The sequence below is a fragment of the Phasianus colchicus genome, chromosome 1 (genome assembly GCF_987193195.1).
Source record: "Phasianus colchicus chromosome 1, bPhaCol1.hap1.1, whole genome shotgun sequence".
In the NCBI taxonomy this organism is placed as follows: Eukaryota; Metazoa; Chordata; class Aves; order Galliformes; family Phasianidae; genus Phasianus; species Phasianus colchicus.
In genome coordinates, this window is record NC_143436.1 from 117,117,462 (window position 1) to 117,137,654 (window position 20,193).

At 51.8% G+C, this 20,193-nt stretch overlaps 1 protein-coding gene across 2 annotated transcripts; it reads right to left on the reverse strand.

The window, feature by feature from the left end:
* Nucleotides 1-7,356: 7,356 nt before the first annotated feature.
* Nucleotides 7,357-19,283, reverse strand: LOC116232718 (maestro heat-like repeat-containing protein family member 2B). 2 transcript variants are annotated; one of them, XM_090124109.1, is made up of 28 exons: nucleotides 19,194-19,283; nucleotides 18,939-19,029; nucleotides 18,633-18,784; nucleotides 18,125-18,265; nucleotides 17,515-17,607; nucleotides 17,164-17,233; nucleotides 16,935-17,048; nucleotides 16,777-16,850; nucleotides 16,321-16,437; nucleotides 16,068-16,175; nucleotides 15,719-15,878; nucleotides 15,553-15,593; nucleotides 15,175-15,316; nucleotides 14,725-14,777; nucleotides 14,313-14,420; nucleotides 13,915-14,034; nucleotides 13,595-13,717; nucleotides 13,293-13,448; nucleotides 12,948-13,070; nucleotides 12,559-12,638; nucleotides 12,008-12,143; nucleotides 11,803-11,895; nucleotides 11,316-11,411; nucleotides 11,015-11,138; nucleotides 10,714-10,823; nucleotides 10,089-10,241; nucleotides 9,675-9,829; nucleotides 7,357-8,503 (listed from the first exon to the last, which is right to left on the reverse strand). In XM_090124109.1, the coding sequence occupies exons 1-28, from the start codon at nucleotides 19,194-19,196 to the stop codon at nucleotides 8,449-8,451; spliced, it is 2,991 nt and encodes a 996-aa protein (XP_089980235.1). In that variant the 5' UTR covers nucleotides 19,197-19,283; the 3' UTR covers nucleotides 7,357-8,448. The 2 variants fall into 2 exon arrangements, with proteins under 2 accessions (XP_089980235.1, XP_089980246.1); XM_090124120.1 differs by lacking the exon at nucleotides 7,357-8,503 and adding an exon at nucleotides 9,004-9,520.
* Between the last annotated feature and the right edge of the window lie 910 nt (nucleotides 19,284-20,193).

Below are 20,193 nucleotides of genomic sequence, written 5' to 3' on the forward strand. Positions count from 1 at the left end.
GATGGACTTCATTCCCTGAAGGCTAGTCTGTGCTTTTTTGTTGTTGCTTTTTTTCCCTAGACTCATGAAAAATAAGCCAGAGACAGAAAGCAAAACCCCAGACAGAAATGATGGATGGCCTAAAATTTCTCATACATCCCATGCCAGTGGGAAAGGGAGGGCCCTGCTGCTGCCGAAGAGGTGATGCAGAATGCTTGCACACCATTTCACAGGTGTGGGAGCCCCTTGGCTGCCACAGCAGCCTCAGTGGTGTCAGACCTGTGAGAAGCAATGGTCTCCTGTGCTCTCCTGGCACAGCAAGGCAGGAAAGCCTGGGCACTCCAGCCCCAAGACCTGCACTCACTTGTGGAGCAGATTTTTCTTAGAACAAATAAAAAATAACAAAGAAAAAGAACAGTGCACGAAGCTGGAAGCTGTTAAATGTCTGCTCTTTTTCAGACTTTATCTCTCATCTACATCCACCAGGGTTTGGCTCTGCACGGTTTGACATGAGTCACGACAGCATGGTGCTGAGGTCCAGCCAAGATTAGCTGCTTTGTATAGCATTGTGCTACCTTGCAACTACTGATTCACTGCAGTAGAAATGATAGATTGTTTTACAGGAGGAAGAGAAGGGGATAATAAAATAAAAACACCCGGCGGTACTTAAAGCAGTGGATGTGCTCCACCTACTGGCTGGTAACAACAAAGTGAACCACGATAAAGGCGAGAGACCCTAAAGAGCACTTGATGTTGCCATCGGGCAGTCAGGGGGAGGAAAAAAAGAAAAAAAAAGGATGTGAAGAAAAAAAAAGAGAGTGAGAGAAGATGAGGGCTGCGTGGCCAAGGAAAAAAATATAAAAGAAGATACAACTCTTCTGATTTTGTACAGAGACACTTCAAGCATATGTAAGCTTGCAGCAACCTTGGCCATGTAAAGCGATTTTGATGTATTTCAAAATTCCCCAAAGGAGAGCACTCTGAATGCTGCATCGCATTTCTGATTGACGTCAGCAGAGTTTATAGCTAAGACAGCAGAGGGCAGCTCCCAGACCACTCTCTGCTACCTTTGGTTGCTTCTGCCTTCCCCTCCAGGGCTTTGGGTTTGGGGAGGGAAGAGGGACAAAACTCACAGGCTGGTGCCTCGGGGTGCTCCCTCTCCACACACTCCTTGCCAGGGATCGCAGCTGCTCCTACTGTCTTCACAGCTGGAGCAGTTGCAAGTTTGTCTCCCAGGCAGAGATATGAAGTGGACTGAAGGCAACGTGTTCAAAAGAGTGTGGTGTCCTTAAGTCTCTATTCTGATGTAAGAGTGCATACGATTTTTACATTTAAGTGCCACCAGGTTTGTTGAAAATCAAATTCTTGGCATTTCCTGTACTTAGCAGTGTGAGGACCAGGTCTTGTCAAGCCCACGGCACAGCTGCTGCTTGACCTGGAGGGAAGAGGGGAGCCATCCAAGGACCCCCATCAGCCAAGAGTTTTGTGCACAGGTTGCAGTCAGGGAAGGAGAGGAAAGGAGAAAGGGGAACTGCAGTCTTCACTCCAAATCCAAAAGAAAAAAAAAATCAATTTTGCAAAACAGCACTTCTGCAGTGCTCTGGGGTGTGAAAGATGTGTCTTAATCACCACCTAGGCTTTTCTCCAGGAAAACACAAACCCACAGTATTTAAAAGGTATGTCCTGATTCAGAAATTGATTTTTTTTTTAATTGAAATGTATATTATACACACATAGAAAATATTTTAACATTCTATATATGCTTATAAATGCATACAGATATTGTTCTTATACACATGCATACATGTACAAACACACACAGATGCTCTCACAAAGGAGTCAGGAAGCTCCTTTCACCCACGATCTCCTTTCATAGTCTTCAGTGCATGGCTGCACAAACATGGTCAGCTGTTCCTGCCCTTGCACTGTCTGATTGCATATTCTCTCCACTATGGTGTCACACTAATGAAGACATATGGCCCCAGGGTGGCTGTTGCTCTGCCCAATTACTTTGAGCATGGCCAGAGGAGCACTGCTCCGTGTATGCCCAGCCATACCAACATGTTGGAAGTCATTCAGATCCCCACCATCCTAGAAAACCTTGTGCAAAGCAATTGCCCAAAATGGTGCAGCATGTTTGCAGCAGACAGGTAACTAACCATAGGTTAATGCAATAACAGTATCACTTAATATCTTATGGGACAGCATCTGAATATCTTTCAGAGCTGTCCTGAATACAGATATTACCAGAGAGTTGTAATTGGTCTCTGCCTTTGCCTGCTGCTGCTCTTTTCTATTATTCTAGCAAATATTACAGAAATGCAGAAAAGCTACGGAAGAGTAGTAGGTGTATGACATGCACTCCTGCTACCATTTCCTTCTTCTTGTTATTAATCTAATCTACTTTTTCATCATTCTGTATCAAGACTGTCTTCTTCTAAAAAAATATCTTCCCATTTCACTTGCGAGGAAGTGACATGAACCTTTAATTCAACCCTGTCTGCCAGCTTCAGTGCTGCCATGCTAATTTGTAATCAGAGTGAGGGTATGACACTGCTCAAGTATGTACAAAATATGGAGGGTACGGGGAGAAAAAGGAGGAGAGGGGGTGAGGAGAGAGAGCAAAAGGGCATAAGAGCAAAGTAGCTGTTTCTGATGTTTCATTCAACTTCATGCACAGTCACAGAGGGACACTGAGGGACATGGGGAGAGATATTTGCTTGGGGAAATACTACTTCCAGTCAGAAAATGACCATGCTGTATGTCAGTGTATTATCACAAGAGGACAGGTAGGGGGGAAAGGAACAACAAGGTCAAGCAGGGAATGGAATGGGAGATAGCAGGGATGGCTGAGACTTGGGAGATGATGGAGATGCAGGTGGAGCAGACAGTGGAGCGAGGAAAGGAGTGACATGATAATGGGGAGGAAGAACAAAACATGAAGAGAAAGAAAAACAAGAAAAACAAGAAAAGACCAAAATGATCACAGGAGGAGCAGCTGTCCATACAGCTCTCTGCACTCCTCTCACTGGCGCTGGCCACCTCTGTCAGACAGGCTCGCTGTCCCCAGCCAAGCACACCTGGTGCGAGGAGCTACTGACAATGGAGCTGCAGCACCCCACATCCCTTCTTCCTTTTCCCTGCAACCCAGAAGGGCCTGAGTAGATATAGGTGAGGTTTTTGCTTCTGCCATGTTAGAGCTTCCCCCTCTCTGTTCTTGGATGCTTGGGTTCTTCCTCCCCCCCCCCCCCCCCCATTCCCTAAAAAAGATAATCCTGTTGGTTAGGAAGCCTGGGAGGTTTCTAAGCCACCTATTTCTAACATGTCCTTCACTGCAGTAAGTGCATTTATTTATTTTCTACTCACTTTATTAGAAGTGCAAACTCCAGTGGCCTTTTTGCATGACAAAACCCTGAGGCTGCAGAGCAGTGTCTGTTTTCTTTGAACTCCCTTGAGGGGAAATACCTCCCTCTTCTGCTGTGTATGTGAAACGGCTGATTACACTTGAGTTAGTAGTCTGAACATCAAGGCACGCTGTATAAAAATTGTAATCCAAGGGCACAGGGATTGAGTGTTGCAAGCTATTAGTGACTTTTTCTCACAGTTTCAGTCCAAAAATGTGATCTTAGTAATCTGTCAAGTAAAGGGGCCTGAGGACCTAGGCAAAAATAGAGTTCAAAGCTACTGATCACAAACGTTTTTTTTCTGCGAAGAAAACCAATATGCAGTACTGAGCAACAGCATGGTGACTTATGTTATGGCTTTCTTTTTTTCCTCTTGTGAAGAGGTTTCAGCAGGGATTACAGCTTTACTGTGTGGAACTATGTTTTCCAGGTGAGTTGAAGCAGGATTTCTTTGAAGTCTGACAGCCTATATCTAAGCCTTCCTCCATTTCAGATGGTGTGTGTAGAGTTTGGAGCGCTTCCAGCAGTAGCCCAGCTCTGTTCCTGTCATACTCATGGGCACAGAGTGGACAGACTCACAGCAGCCAGCACTCAGCCTCGCATAGATGCTGGCATTAAGGGGCTGCTTGTCCCTATGCAGCTGGGAGCAAGACTGAGCCTTGTGCCACTTGGGCACATGCCCAAGTGACCTCCAGCAAAATGGTTAGAAATTGAGTCTGATGAGAACACTGGACAGCCTGCACTGATTAAGTGCAGAGCATGGGCAGACAAGCACTGTGGCCAGAAACTTATATAGGTACAACTTCACCCTTTTATCAATTTTTCCCTCTGTTTTTTCACTTGTCCGTCCCCAAAACATTTTGATCCATCTCGCCTCCAACCTCCTGTTCCTCCTTCACGTCGTGTGAAATCCCAAGATGTTCTATTTTACATCCCACAGTGAGTTCAATCCTAGCCATCAATAGCTGCATTCCAGTTGTGAGAATCATCCCACAACTCCTTAAATCCTCTGAAGTCTCCCTATTGCCTTCATCATCATAAAAGACAGCAGGTCAAGGGCTTCCACCAGCACCTTGTCCCTCTAGCTTAGCTAAACTATCCTGCACCTTGTTCTGGGCAGGTTCACTATCACATCCTTCACCCTTCAAACCTAGTCTAAAGCCCTGTAAATAAGCCCAGAAAGCTTCTGGTCCAGAATCGTTTTCCCCCTTTGACTCAGGTGGTCCCCATCCATTGCTAGCAGGCCTGGTGCCAAATAAACCACCCAAGGATCAAAAAAAATTCCCCCAGTGGCACCAGCTTCTTAGCCTCATGTTGATGAGGACGGTCTTCCCTCTTCTCTCAGCATCTTTCTCTGCTAACAAAGGGATGGAGGAAAATACCACCTAACTCCTGTTCCATTAACTAACTGTCCCAGTGCCCTGAAGTCCCTCTTGATCAACACAGCCTATCTGAAATATCAGGAGTGGGAATAATAGAAGGCCGCACCAGACTGGGGAGTTTCCTAGTAATACCCCTGGGCCAAGCCACAGGGAGGTAGTGGACTTCCTTGTGAGGAGGAGCTGGTCGGCATGTCAAGCCCTCACCTCCCCTCAGAAGGGAGTCTCTTATGAAGATCACCCTTCTGTTGTGCTTGGTAGAGGCTGTCTTGAGGCGTGGGGATGACTGCCTCACTCTAAACAGCCCTCTGTATGGGCTTTCTTCATCTTCTTCACTTTCCTGTGCTTCATGTCTCAGGGCTCACACCAGTTATGCAAGGGAGCCTGTGGCGGTGGGGTAGGCTAGGATGAGGATCACTTGCCACCCCATGCAGGAACCTGCCTCCATTTCTCCTTATCCTCCAGACCCCTCCCACTGTCTGGCTGATGGAGAGGTGGGGATCCACCACTACTTGTGGAGTGTCCCCCCAGTGCCTGCCTTACAGGGGTGCCAGGGAGCGCCTCCACCAGTCAATCTCCCTTTCATACTCTCAGATGTTTCTTAATATTTCTACATCTACCAGTGGAGCATATCACCCACCCGCTCGCACTGCGGGTGTGTTATCCCCACTACCCGCTGGTATTTGTGCCAGGCCCAGGCACTCCCTGCAGACAGAGACATGGACAGCTGCACGTTCGGTCAAGGCAGCCACAGTCTCCTAGGTAACAGGTTTTTGCCCGAGTGGAGAACAGGTTCCACTGACAAGGCAGTCAAGTTCAGTTAAGCAAACCGAACGCTTTCATGGTGAGAAAGACCGCAATCACACACAGTCCCCAAGTGCATTCCAGCAACCACCAACTGGAATGAAAGACAGGAACTGGCAGCCAACTGTATTGTCTCCCTCCTGGTTTATGAGGTCTGTCTCCCTGTGCTGCAGAACACTGTGGCAAGCCTTCCATATTGTAGTGGAGTTGTCCCCTGTCGCCATTTCCCTCTGGCATTACTGTGCAGTTCTATTTGGATCATGACAAAAGGTGTGGGGCTGCTCGTTCTCCTGGTGCAGGGCACCCTCCAGCACCCACAGGCAGCAAGAGCTGCTCACTGGCCTCTCTTCTGGTATGACAGCACTGTGTGCCTAATACTGCAGCTAAGACCTTCCTTTTGCCTTGAAAAAGGGATTGCCTCTGCCAAATACGTCCTCTGCAATTAGCACATGGTTCTTGCAGTTTCCTTCTCGTACAATCTCAGAACCATAGAGGTTGTAAGGGACCTCTGGATGTCATTGAGACCAATCCCCCTGCTAAAAGCAATTCCCCACAGGAGGTTGAGCAGAAAAGTGTCCTTGATCACCCCCCTCGATCTGCTGGCCACACTCTTTTTAACATGCCCCAGGATACCATTGGCCTTCTTGGCCACAAGGGCACACTGCTGGCTCACGGCCAGCCTGCTGTCCACCAGAACAACTGGTCCTTCTCTGCAGAGCTCCTCTCCTGCAGGTCAGCCCCTAGCACAAAGAGTACACAGTTGTGCTTTCTGTTTTGATATAGGAATTAGGTTTCAAGATTGCCAAAAATTCATCAACATTTTTGTTTCTTTGCAGCTCCATTTTCCATTGACATAAATTCATTACTGGCCAGTTTTCAAATGGAACATGCAGAGCTGCAATCTGAAGTCTGATCTCTATATTAAACAAAAAAAACTAAAAAAAACAAAAACAAAAACAAAACAACAACAACAAAAAAAAACAAACAAAAAGTTTTGTTACTTATTATATTCTATGATGCAATTTCTGAGAACTGCTCTGAAAGTAATGCCCTCCAGTGCATGGTGTTGGCCCATGATGTCAGATGTGGATGTTGGTTGTGTGGCAGTAGGATTTGAACCGTCCCATGGTGTGTTATTGCTGTGTGACAGATGGCAGCAGAGGGGCAGTCTGACACAATGGATCTGACGTGGAAGTGCAGGTGAAGCAGAGGTGCGTCACTGAAATCCTCCACGTGGAAGAAACATCACCCACTGACATTCATCGATGCACACAGAGCACTGAAAAAGACCAAGCAGTGGATGTGAGCACAGTGAGGTGGTGGGCAGTGGCAACAGCAGCAGTAGGTCAGCTCCGCTGGTGCAGATGTTACAAGTGCAGCACGGCGTGCAAACTCTTGTTCATTGCTGGTGAAAAGGCATAGCTCATGGTGGTGACAGTTTTGTAGCTGAGAACGTGAAGAGGTTTCAAGAGAGATTACAGATTTATTGTGTGGAACTATGTTTTCCAATTGAGTTGAAGCGGGATTTCTCTCCAAAAGTCTGGCAGCCTGTATCTGGATGGCATAGATGCTGGCATTAAGGGGCTGCATGGCCCTAGGCAGTTGGGAACAAATCTGAGCCTTGCTGCCACTGGGCACATGCACTCACACAAGCAGGTGTGCACATGTGCATGCGTGCAGACACACACACACACACACTTAGTGACAGAAGATACGGAGAAGATGGTGATACTGAGTGTCTTCCCTGTCTCTGTCTATAATGCTGGAGTCTGTCCTGAGGAGCCCTGTACCCCTGAGGCCCCAGAGGAAGTCAGGATCAAGGAGGAGTTTGCCTCAGTTGATGAGGACTGAGTTAAGGAGCAATTAAACAATCTGGACATCCATAAATCCATGGATCCTGATGGGATGCACGTGTGGGTACTGAAGGAACTGGAGGAAGTCATTGCTAGGCCACTCTTCATTACCTTTGGTAAGTTGTGGGAAATGAGAGGGATGCCTGAGGATTGGAGGAAAACAAATGTCACTCCAGTCTTCAGAAAGGGCAAGAAGGAGGACCTGGCTGACTATAGACTGATCAGCCTTACCTCCATCCCTGGAAAAAACTTATCCTTGGTGTTGCCTCTAGGCATATCAAGGATAAGAGGGTCATTAGCGGCAGTCAACATGGCTTCACAAAGAGGAAGTCATGCTTGACCAACCTGATAGCCTTTTATGAAGATGTAACCAGATGGATAGATGATGGTAAAGCAGTGGATGTGGTCTATCTTGATTTTAATAGAGTATTTGACACCGTCTCCCACAGCATCCTTGCAGCTAAACTGAGGAAGGGTGGTCAGGACAATTGAGTAGTGAGGTGGACTGTGAACCAGCTAAGGAAAGAAGCCAGAGAGTTGTGGTCAGTGGGACAGAGTGAGTCTAGTTGGAGGCCTGTTGTCAGGTGGAGTCCCTCAAGGGTCGTTACTGGGACCAGTACTATTCAGTATATTCATCAATGACTTAGATGAGGGAGTAGAGTGCACTGTTAGCAAGCTTGCTGATGACACGAAGGGGTGAGGGAGCTGGGTCTCTTTAGCTTGGAGAAGACGAAACTGAGAGGTGGTCTCATTAACATTTATAAATATGCAAAGTGTGTGCATCAGGAGGATGGAGCCAGGCTCTTCTCAGTGACATCCCATGATAGGACAAGGGGTAATGGGTGCAAGCTGGAACACAGGACGTTCCACAGAAATATGAGAAAAAACTTCTTCATGGTGAGGTAACAGAACACTGGAATGGGCTGCCCGGAGAGGTTGTGGGATCTTCTCTGGAGACATTCAAAACCTGCCAGGACAAGTTCCTGTGTGACCTAATGAAGGTGTTCCTGCTAAGGCAGGGGGATTGGACTAGATGATCTTTCGAGGTTTCTTCCAAATCCTGACATTCAGTGACTCTGTGATTCTGAAACAGGTATGGAGAAGGGAAAGCAGCTAGTAAAATGAAGACTTGGTAAAAAAAATACTCTTTTCACATCATAGCTGGGATTCTGGCATTTAATTTTTTAAATAAATAATACAATTTTTTTAGCTCATCTTTTCTTCTCTCTTCCCTCTTCCCTCTTCCCTCTCTCTTCTCTCTTTCCCTTCCCTTCCATCCCCTTCTCTTCCCTTTCCTTCTCCTTTCCCTCTCCCCTCCTCCTCCCTTTCCCTCCTCTTCCCTCTCCTCTCCTTTCCCCCCTCTCCTCTCCCCTCCTTTCTTCTCCTCTCCCCTCCTCTCCTCCCCTTTTCAATTTCCCTTTTTCTTCCCCTTTTTCAATTTCCCTTTTTCTTTCCCTCCCCTTTCCCATCCCATCCCATCCCATCCCATTTCCTCTCCTCTCCTCTCCTCTCCTCTCCTCTCCTCTCCTCTCCTCTCCTCTCCTCTCCTCTCCTCTCCTCTCCTCTCCTCTCCTCTCCTCTCCTCTCCTCTCCTCTCCTCTCCTCTCCTCTCCTTCCATTTATTCTTTTCCTTTCTTCTTTCTTCTTTTCTTTTCTTTTCTTTTCTTTTCTTTTCTTTTCTTTTCTTTTCTTTTCTTTTCTTTTCTTTTCTTTTCTTTTCTTTTCTTTTCTCTTCTCTTCTCTTCTCTTCTCTTCTCTTCTCTTCTCTTCTCTTCTCTTCTCTTCTCTTCTCTTCTCTTCTCTTCTCTTCTCTTCTCTTCTCTTCTCTTCCCTTCTCTTCCCTTCTCTTCCCTTCTCTTCCCTTCTCTTCCCTTCTCTTCCCTTCTCTTCCCTTCTCTTCCCTTCTCTTCCCTTCTCTTCCCTTCTCTTCCCTTCTCTTCCCTTCTCTTCTCCTCTCTTCTCCTCTCTTCTCCTCTCTTCTCCTCTCTTCTCCTCTCTTCTCCTCTCTTCTCCTCTCTTCTCCTTTCTCCTCCTCTCTTCCCTTCTCTTCTACTGCCCCCACCGTTGTAGACAAAACTCTCGTATTCTCCTCCACATCTCACTAGAAAAAGGAGAGTCTCAAGTTGTGACTGAGTAATTTTTGCCTCAAACGGAGTTTAGAGGAAAAAAGAAAAGCTGCTTCCTCCCTGGCTCCCCCTGGCAGAGGCAAGCTACAAGTGTGACCAGAGCAACAGCAAAGGCAGGAGTGACAATACCTGTCTGTGGCCTTAGGCAGCCGGGAGAAGTTGTCAATCATGACCTCTGCGTCACAGCGAGTGAGGATGACCACTGCCTGGCACAGGAAGGGCATGAACGTGCTCTGCTGCATGGACGATGCGCAGCTGCGCAGAATGTAGAGGATCAGTAGCACCTGAAAGAAGAAGGAGAGAAAGAACGACTGGGTGCATCTCTGACTCCACAGGGTCTAACCATGGACATACAGCAGTGACATGAGCAGTGCCTGCTCCCTTGACAAGCTTCCAAGGCCTAAGCCTAAATTGCATGCCAGACACCCTGCCAAGCCCTGGCTCTGCACTCAGGCTGTGCCTCTTTAGCACAAGAGGCAAATGGCACAAGGCGTAGTGCAACAGCCAGAAAAAGTCCAAGACACGTGGAAGAAAGTCTCTTACGTCTCGACAGATGTCCTTCCTGTACATCTGCAGAAAGGTGATCATCCACTTCCCAGCTGCACGCATGCGCATTCCTTTGCCTTTCCGCAAGGTTTCCTTGATGGCTGTCATGAAGTCAATGGTGTGTTCCAGGGGGAGGTTTCTGCACACCATCTGCAGAGAAAAGAGAAGCAGGAGAGATCTCATCACTGCTCTGTGGCGGATCTTCAAAACATACAGCAGTGTTGAAGGCATTCTTAGTTCAGCGGTTTGCTGGCCATTCAGGCATATTGCAATGCAATGCTCCTGCTGTCCATACCTTTCCATTCATATGTACAGTGGTTGAGCCTTCTCTCACTTCTCCATCCATGCTGTTTGCTTACATGCAAAGCCTACCTCCCAACAAGCCACAGTAACACACACACAAACACACACACACACACACACACACACATGTCATGGAATCAGCTCCTTATGCTGGGCACCTGAAGGCCAGACATAGCTCAGCACCTTCTGGTACTTGCTTAGAAAAGTGGTCTCAGGGTGACAGCTCATTCTGGAAGTGGTGGGAGAGGCTGAAGGGAGCAGAGGGATGTGCAGAAGCCTACGCACTGAGATCGTACCACTCCTTTTTGGGTCCACTTACCCTTGCCAGTTTGGATGAAGTCTGGAGCTGAGAGATGGTGCTGCAGGCATGCAGCCCCTCGTGCAGGCTCCCAATGTCTCCCATCTCAATGACTCCGTTGGTCACCTTGGCTGGAAAGAGCATGGAGAGAAAAGGGAAGTCATGCTTCTGAAAACAGAACCTCTTTCCACAGAGGACAGGATGGGGATAAGAAGAAAACTGTGCATGGTGCCTCTCCCTCCTGTAAAAAGGGCCCAGCCCATGAGGCTCTGGTAGTGCTGCAGAGAAGAGCAGAGGGCTGGTGCACGGCTGCTCTACTCACCTTGGATTCGGAGAAGGGAGCTTAGACAGGCGATGGCCAACTGGCGGGATGTGGGCATGGGGTCACACGTCAGAGGTGCCAGCAATCCCACCAAGGAGCCAAAGTGCTTGCAGGCATCTCCTCTCTGCAGGGGTGAGAGGCAGGAACAAAGCTGTAGGCAGACCCAGCTCTCCCTAGCTTCTCCTGCCTGTGCCTTCCCCATATAATGGGCGACACAGCATGCACAGCTGGGCGGAGCTCACCTTCCAGTTTGGGAGCATGGGGGAGGGAGCAGGGGCATGTGATGGGGCTCTTTACTCACTTGAAGCTCTTCACAAGCAGCCAGCAGCTGGGAGCAGGTCTGCAGGGCCCTCTTGCGCTCCCACATGTTGACTGATGTCAATGATCTCTGCAGGACCTGTAGCAGAGCATCTGTCTCACTGAGGACATCTTTTCTTTCCCTTCCTGCCACCCTTCTCCCTGTCCCTCTTTTCCTGACACTTTCACTCAGGGCCTGTCCTGTGGCTCCACACGGTCCCCTGTCTCACTGAGCACAGGCACTGCTGCCTGCTCTCTCTGCAGACACTCCTGCCTCCTAACCCAGGAGCTTTTCCTCAACTGTGGCCTGCCAGGGGCTGGCTCCTCCCTTTTCCCATGCAGGGCCCATTTCTCTGCCCATTTCTGAGCTCACAGTGAGCTGGCAGGTCAGCAGGAGATTTCTCTCCCTCTAATCATCCTCTCATTCCCCAGATCTCTGTCCCTGCTATCGACAGGCACCATGCTTTTTCCCTTGTCCCACACATACTCACATGGACTATGTTCTGGAAGAAGCTGTTGGTGGACTCTGTCTCAAGCAGGACCACCATGAGCCGGCCCAGAGCTTTCAATGATGTTTGCAGAAGCTGAAAGCAGAAGAGGGGATTGAGGTGCGGCATCATGATTGCTGCCAGAGCATCGGTTGTGTGTAGGTAGGGTTCCCACGCAGAGGTGGCCGGGAAAGATATGGCAGTTTACCTGCAGGTACTGTGCTGCTTGCTGTGACTTCCTGATTTTCAGCATCATCCTCGCTGAAGGGTGCGTCACAATGTTTTTGCAGCACAGAGTTAACATTTCACGCATGTCCTTGCTTTCTAAAGAGGGCTTCAGCTTGCTGACAGGAGGAAAAAAGGAAGAGAAAGTAGAAAGAGCCTTTACCAGTGCTCTCCAGACTGGTTCAGACAACATCTCAGTTTCTCATAATGGACAGCTGCAAAGCCAGCATCCCCAGCTTGTGCCACTGAGAACTGTCTTTAGTTCCATCAGCACCTGCTTCTTCCCTGGCAGCAGTGAACCACCTCCCTCTCTGAAGGGAAGGAGACCCCAGGTCTCCCTTCTCTTCCCTGCCACGGGACAGGAGCACCAGGGCCTTTCTCTCTGCCCAGAACCTCAGCTTTGCTGGGCACAACAGCCCAGCCATCTCTCTTGTAGATGTGTATCCCCACCCCCTGCCCCCTCCAGGCCTTCTGGAGCTAACCAAATGGAGGACCACCATGTTGCCTTGCAACCCCAGAAGCTCCTGCCCTTACCTCAACTGCTCCAGGGCCAGAACCACCTTCAGGGGCACTGGAGATACAGGAGTGCCCAAGTAATACTTCTTCAGCAAGTCCTGCAAGTCCCAGAGAGACATTGTCAGAGTGAGCAAGGGGTACACAACAGCTCTTCTGCCCAGCCCAGAGACAGAAACAACTGCCACACACCAGCCCCATCATTGCCATGTTTCCCACTGAGGCACTGCAGGATGCAGCATCTCCACAGCTGGTGGACCTAGCCTGCTGCCCAGCCGCTGCCTGCCAGCACCTAAGGTCCCCACCAGCTGGAGAGTGTGGCTGAGGGAGACCTGTATGCCCCCAGGGAAGCGAGCTTAGTGGCACAGCCCAGAACTCCTCTGCAGAGAGCCCTGGCTCTAGGCACTCACCGTTAGGATCTCCAGCAGCTTGCCCTTCAAGGAGGGATTAAAGAAGGCAGAGTCGCCCACAGCATGGACAGCAGAGCTGAAGTCAGTGATGCTCTGCACCAGCGCGAGCTTGTTCTGCAAGTCCTGAGGCCCAAGAGAGAAGAACATTCATTGAACTGTGGGAAGGGACGCGGGCTGTAAGGGGGGACACGTGGGGGCAATGCTAAGGGAAGTGCTTGGATCTTCATCTGGGCACAGACCGTTCCCTGAGGGACCTTTGGAAAGAGAAGGCCCATCTCAGCATCCCCCCATGTGGAGGGGCTGAAGCTGGGCACTCTGACACCCAGGCAAACCCCAAGCGCTCACCTGGCGGCTGCAGCTGTACAGCAGCAGGATGTTGCCCACGATGTCTCCCTCCAGGCGGGCAAGCAGCTGTTCCTTGGAGGCTCGCAGTGCCAAGCTGCCATGGGCGAGGATGAGAGCGCTGCGTGTGGCCTGAGCTCTCATGCTGTCCAGATCCATCTGTGTGGGGAGAAATGCCTTGAGATACTCACTCAATGGCCCCCAGTGCCCCGCAATGCACCTGGGTTCCCAAGGCAGCAGCTGATCTGAAAATAAGGTGTAAGATGGAATAAAAATAAGGCCAAGATGGAAATGCGTAACTTTACCTTCTTGTGCCTGGAAATCCTTCCATTCCGGCCTTTGCACAGCCTGGATGCAAACACGGTGAGTGTGTCCAGGACTGTGTGGAAGTTGCTCTCAGCAGCATGGCTGAGAAGAGAGATCATCCCCTGCACAAAAGAACAAGGGGCAGTTGGTGCAGGCCTCAACCTACTGGCGCGGCCAGCCACAATGGCCAGGCTGGTCTTCGCCTGGGGGAAATGGCAGCACTGAGGAGATTGAAAGGCCCGGAGCAGGGCCAGGGGAAGCCCTCTGCCCCAGGGACAGAGCGGGATGCTGGCAGAAGCTGGAGGAGAGGAGAGCTCACCTGGGCCTCAGATGGCTCCTCTGCATTTGCTTCCTCCAGGTGTTGCAGCAGCTTCTCTTGGATGTGGAGGACTTCCTTACAAGCTCCCAGAACTGTTCCCAAAGCCTTGTGCAGGAAAGACTGCGTGGGAAGGGAAGGAATAAGCTGAGATGTGGCAGCAGCCTGACCCGCTGGCAGAGGGCCAGGTGGGAAGGACCCACGCTCCCTGGGAGATGCTGAGAGCAGCTGCTGGGCTGAGCTTTAGCCAGCCCCTGGGTAGTTTGCAGGGAAAGGCTCTCTGAGGGGAACGGGCTGGGGAAGCAGTGTGGGCAGCCCACGTGGGCAGAGCACCAGCTGCAGCCCCAGCCCCAGTTTGGCATCTGCGACTGCACCACTGGGTAGAGTGGGGGGGAACCTACCTTTTCTCCAGAACTGCTGGGGGAGCTGCTCAGCCGCCGGCTCAGCTCACAGCTCAGGGCCTTGGTCCAAGCTTCATCCTCCATGGTGTCCAGTGTTGCCCTCAGGAACTGTTGGAGAACAGGAAAAGCCAATGTTCCCTTGCCCTTTACCTCTTCCCACATTCGCAAGTTGCTGAAGCCTTCTGGGGATCAGCTTCCCCCAGCATTCCCTCCATTAAAGCCGCCTGCCACACTTTTCCTAGGACTCCCCTTGGGCTTGGGACAAAGAGGAAGAGGCAGTGCCACAAAGGCATGCAGCCACTCTACAGCAGCTTCTGAGAGGCTGTTCCTGTCCCATGGTGGCTCATATGGAAGTGGGGCTCCTTGCAGCAGGCAAGCACTTCTCATTGCATGTCTCCCCGCAATGCTGTACCTTTAGCAGACGGTGCTCCCACTCTGCAGAGTCTGCGAAGCTCTCGTTTTTCCCTGCACAGCAACAAGAAGCAAAAAACCCTTACTTAGGATCAAGCCACAGAAGAAGAGCTGCTGCAAACCTGGCTTGGCTTGGGCACTTGGCACTGCCAAGCTGGGACCTGCACCCCCTCCACAATGACCTGTCCCTCCCCACAAACACTGTCTCAACAGGGGCACAGAACTGCTCCAAGACTGCTGTCCAAGGGGAAGTGAAGGGCCCATCCGTGCCCTGGAATGGGCAGATCCCCGGAGGGATAGGTCCCCAGGCCTCAGAGCTGTCTCCCTGGAATGGGAACAGCAGCAGAGCTGCTGGGCCACAGGCAACACTTCCCCTGTGCCACGCCACAGAGCTGCATTTTCACTCCCCCCCTTCCATGCCTCCGTCCCTCCCTACCCACCAGTACTTTACCTTTAAGGCACTGCAGCAGCAGGGGAATCTCAGCAGCCCACATGGCCCCTACAGCTCTGTGGATCTTGCTGTGGAGGTTTTGCATGAGCAGCAAGGCAGCAGCTTGGAGTTCGCTGCCTGCAAAAGGGCTCCCTGCCACCACCTGAGCGAGAGCAAGGAGAAGCAGGGTCATTTCTGCAGCAAAGGCAGCAGCTTCCTCCAGGAGGGAAGCAGCCTGGCTCTGCCCTGGAGGGCAAGGAGCAGCCAGCAGCTTTGCCCATGGTGCTGCACGCCCAGGTAGAGAACAGCATCCCCAGGGGTGAGGCAGGCACTGGCATGCTCACCCATGCTGCTTCCTTCTTGGGGGTCATGGTACTGGCCTCTGGAGCATCTACTCACCAGCAGGCGTGCCAGCAGTATCTGAGGAGTCAGCAGTGGGCCTGCAGGGAGAAAGAAGTGCTGACTGAGATGCAGACATTCCATGCCCTGCCATACACACTTTTGCTGTCCCTTCTGGGTGCTAACACGGGTCAACAGAGCTCACTGGGGGAGTTTCTGCTCCTACCTTGAAACATGGAGCTGAGGAAATGGGGATCCAGTTCTTCCATGTCCCGCACCGTCAGGTCCCCTCTCTCAGCCACGGCTTGGACGCAGTGGGAGACTGGGATCAGCATGCCGGTGTACTCGGCTGGCACCACGTACAGCAGCAGCCGCGGCCACAGGAGCTGTAGGGAACAAGGCAGTTGAACATGTCAGCATTCCTGCCTCCACTCAGAGATGAAGAGGACTCTGTGAATTTCCCTGAGTCTTGTGTGCTTCAGAGCACGTTGGAGGAGAGACCTGGGGTGTTGGAATGTGACAAGGAACATGTGGTGCAAAGGCAAGGAGTGGCAGCAGGGCAGAGTGTGACTTACTTTGGACATCCCTCTCGCAGAGACATCCAGCGACCCCAGGATGTCCATACACAGCTCTTGGAGAGCGCCTTCTTCCTGGGCTTCCTGGGCAGAAAGGTTTCCAGCTGCCTGCACAACAGTGGTGTTGAAGCACCGGTTACTCTCAGTTCTCAGGAGCCTCTCAGGAGGCTCAGGTGTGGCCCCACTGCTGCTTCTGTGCCAGCCTCTGAGCAGCACGGGTCTTCCACAGGAAGATGCTGCCCACTGTCCTTACCCTTCTTGTGGTGCGGCTGAACTCACTGAAGATGTGCCCCACCACATCCCAGGCTGAGCAGCTCCAGGTGTCAGCGCTGAGCAGATCTTTGATGAAGTGCAGAATGGCCCTCCTCACCTGCCAGGGATCAATTGTGGATTTGATTTTGCTGCTCAGAAGGCAAAGGGAACCCACCTGCTCATTGGGGCAGCCCTTTGGGCACGAGCAGAGACAGCAAGAGCAGAGAAGAAGCCTTGGCTCCTGAGGTGAGGGCCAGGCCTTAGCACCAGGCTGTGCGCTTTCCATGCACTGCACAGGGACCTGACCACTCCACTCTGCCTGCTCTCTCACCAGAGGAGCCATCATAACTGTGTTGTCAATGCCCCAGCACCTCCCTGGTCACCCAAGCCCTGCCCTGCTGCTGTTGGCAGCAGCATCACCACCCTAGCAGTGCTTTCCTTTCCCAAATCAGCTCACCTGGGTACTGGGATCCCTGCACAGACACTGCACAGCCTCCACAACTTGGGACAGCTTCTCTGTCATCATGGGCTCTGCAAGAGATGCACAGAAGCATACATAGAGGCACAACCCAGATGGTAAAAGGATCCCTGGAAGTTCTGACCTGTGATACTGACCATTAGAGTGAGCCAGAGTGCCGAGCAGACCCAGGGCTGCCACACAGCCAGCCTCCCTCTCACTGTCCAGCTGCGACTGCAGAAACAGGACCATTTCCTCTGGGCAGATTTGGGCTGCAGGGAGGAAATACCGCACTGTGTTATCAAGAAACTTGCGTTCATTCCCGAGGTTTGTGAGAGAAGTTTTGGCCAGGGCACTGCCAAGCATCACCAGATCTCCTCTCCTTACCCTGCAGTAGGATGCAGTGGGTCAGCTCTGCTCTATCAGCCTCTCTTTGCTGTTTGGTGTCATCAGAGAGCTGTGGGAACAAGGTGCATTTGAGAAAATTGCATCAGCATCGAGGATGGAAAAGAAACTGTGCTGACAGCTCTCGTCTGCTTTAGCACTCTTGGGATGAGGACATGGAGACAAAACACAGCCCACCCTACAACATCTCCAGGGCACACGCACAGCTTTGGAGCAGCCATGGGCGTGCAGAAGCTAAGTTTGAGCAGACATCAGAGGCTCAGAGTTTTGCAGTCCTTCTGAGACTTAGCCAAGAGGAATACTGCTGTATGCACAAGGGTAGGCTCCCCTTACCTGGTAGAACACAGCTCTGGTGATGGCCAAAAACTTGTCCTTGAGGATGACAGATTGAACTCCCTCTAAGGCCTCCAAGAAGATACTGAGGCTCTGCAAGAGACCAGGAAAGGACTGAAGCCACATCTAACCACTTGACAGAGGAGAAACTGATTCCCAGTGATTTGTCTGCTGGGAGAAGCTCCCACACAGATGTATTGGTTTGTCCCCTCCTCCCAGCAGCACTAAGAGAGTCTCTCTGCTCTCACCCGAGCCCTGTTCGGGCATCGTTTGCAGGCATTTCCCACCCAGCAGCCCTCTTCTCCCCCATCAGATACAACTGGATGTGGTCCCCTGGCTGTTAGCACACAGCTCCTCAGGCACTCAGAGTCCCACTGTGGTGGTGATGGCGAAGCCTCCCATTCCCAGGATGGGCCCTAGTGACTCCTGGCTTCCTTCTGGCTTTTGTCTGGGTTGTTCTTTCCTTGACTGAAGAACTCAGGAAGCCTCAGACCTCCCTTGGACACCTATTCCTTCTTTCTCCAAGGGCTCCCAGCCTCCTCCCTGCATCTCGCAGACCCCTCATGGCATTTGCTCCATGGGCTCCACAGATACCTGCACAACATCTCACCTTGGTCACCATGCAGGTGTCTTGGGCCTCCTGATACTGGTGCACAAGCCAGAGGACCTGCTCCCAGATGTGCTTTTGCTGCAGCTCCTCTTGCAGGACAGTCAACATGGAAGCCACGGCCCCGAGGACGGCCTGTTTGTCCTGGAGAGGGATGGCAGAGGCCCAGCATCAAAGACTGAGGGTTTGCTCTTCCTACAGAGAGGGCTTTCTCTTTCCCTTACCCTTCCCCATTCCCCCCCGTGCCCAGCAGGAGATGGGCTCGCTCTCCCTGGGCAGGCAGGTTTTCCCCACACCCTCATCCCCAGCTTTCCCTGCCACAATGCTGTGACATGCGGCTGCTTCCTGGCAGGGAGATCCAGCCCTGAGAACAAATCCAGTTCAGGGCACTTTGCAGAGCCAGCCCTCTCCCTCTCATCACCCCTCTGCTCTCAGCCTGCTGGGCACAGACAGAGCTGCTGACATGGATGTCCCCACCACCATCCCAGGCTGGGAATGCAGCAGTGCTCACCTTTTCCTCCTTGCAGTCCTGCCAGTTGCTCAGCACAGAGCAGAAGAGCTGGTAAAGATTCTTATAGATCTGCTCTTTCTCTGTGGCAAGCCAGGGGCATTGCTTTCCAGAGTACAAGTGAACCTTGACTCCTTCTAACCATTGTTTCACAACTGAAAATAACAAAACAAAACAAAAAAATAAATGAATAATTATTTTTTTTTAAAAAAAAGAGAGAGAGAGAGAAAGAAAAGGAAGGGAGCCTTCCTTGCACCTGTGAGGTGCAAGGGCTGTCCCAAGCCCCCCTGCTCTGGGGCCAGCACTCACCAGCACAAGCAATGTGCAGGGTCCGGCCGCTCCTCACCTGGCCCACCAGACTGCGCAGGCCAGCCAGCGTCAGCCACACAAAGGAGATGCACTGTGGAGTTGTAGAGAGGAAGGAGAGGGGCACGGTCAGAGCCTTAGCAGGGAGGGAGGAGGGGCTGCAGCCCTGCATCCCCCAGCTTAATGCAGATCACATGCAGAGGGGTGAGACCCCTTTGCCCAATTGTTGTAGATGCCAGGAAGCTGAGGGCACTCTACCATAGGTGCTGAACAGTTTGCTCAGGGTCATGAGCACAAAGTCCTTGGACATCTCCCGTGTGGCCTTCAGGTGGCCCTGGAGCTCGGCCATCACCAAGCTGAAGTGTGTCCGGGCCAAAGCCACCAGGACATTGCTGGCAGCCGTCCTCACGCTGTCCGTCACGCCCTGAAAAAGAGTCACTGGTGACACACGGCACAGGAGACTGCCCGACGCCTTCCCTTGGAAAGGCTCAGCCACCGCCGTCCGCCAGCAGAACACCAGCGCGGGCAGGCGGCTCCCTTTGCCTTCAGGAGTGACCCCTCACCTGGGCTGCTGTCAGGTCCTGGGACACCTCTGCCAGCAGCCGGTTCACCACTCCGCACGGCGGGCGGCTGTCACCTTCCCACAGGACGTGCTCCAGCTCGCAGTACGCCTGCGCTCGGTCACCCTGGGGACAGGGATAGGTCACGTTTTGCTTTGCCCTTGTTCCCGGGGAGCCGCCCTCTGCCACCCATCGCTATGCCGATGAGCTGCCGGGGCCTGGCACTCACGGGACAAGAACCAGGGCAAGGATTGATGGTTGGACGTCCCCAGCTCACCTCCTGGTCTTGCAGGCGCTGCAGCAGTAAAGTCACGGCACAGGTGGGGACAGGGCTTTCCACCCTGTCTCTCTCCCTGCGACGTGTACATCTGGGCATGCAGCCCACACAGGCAAAGAGACCTGGAAGGAAAGAGCAGAGCAGCTGTCACTGGTGTTGCTTGGAGCCAGGGCCGAGCATCCGGCCAGCTCTGGGAGGAATGCTCCTCCAGCCCCATGGTGTGGGGTGGGCTGTACTGGCACATGTGTTGTTGGCAGGGAGAGGGGAGAAAGCCTTCTCCTTGCTGGGGTACTGGGGAAACCACAATGGGCGGCCACACTCAGCAGAGCAAGAACAGTGCTGCTGGCACATCCTAAACAGACACTGGTGGCACACACGTGCTCGGGCAGCGTCACGGTGTCCAGAGAGGTGGAGGGACCTC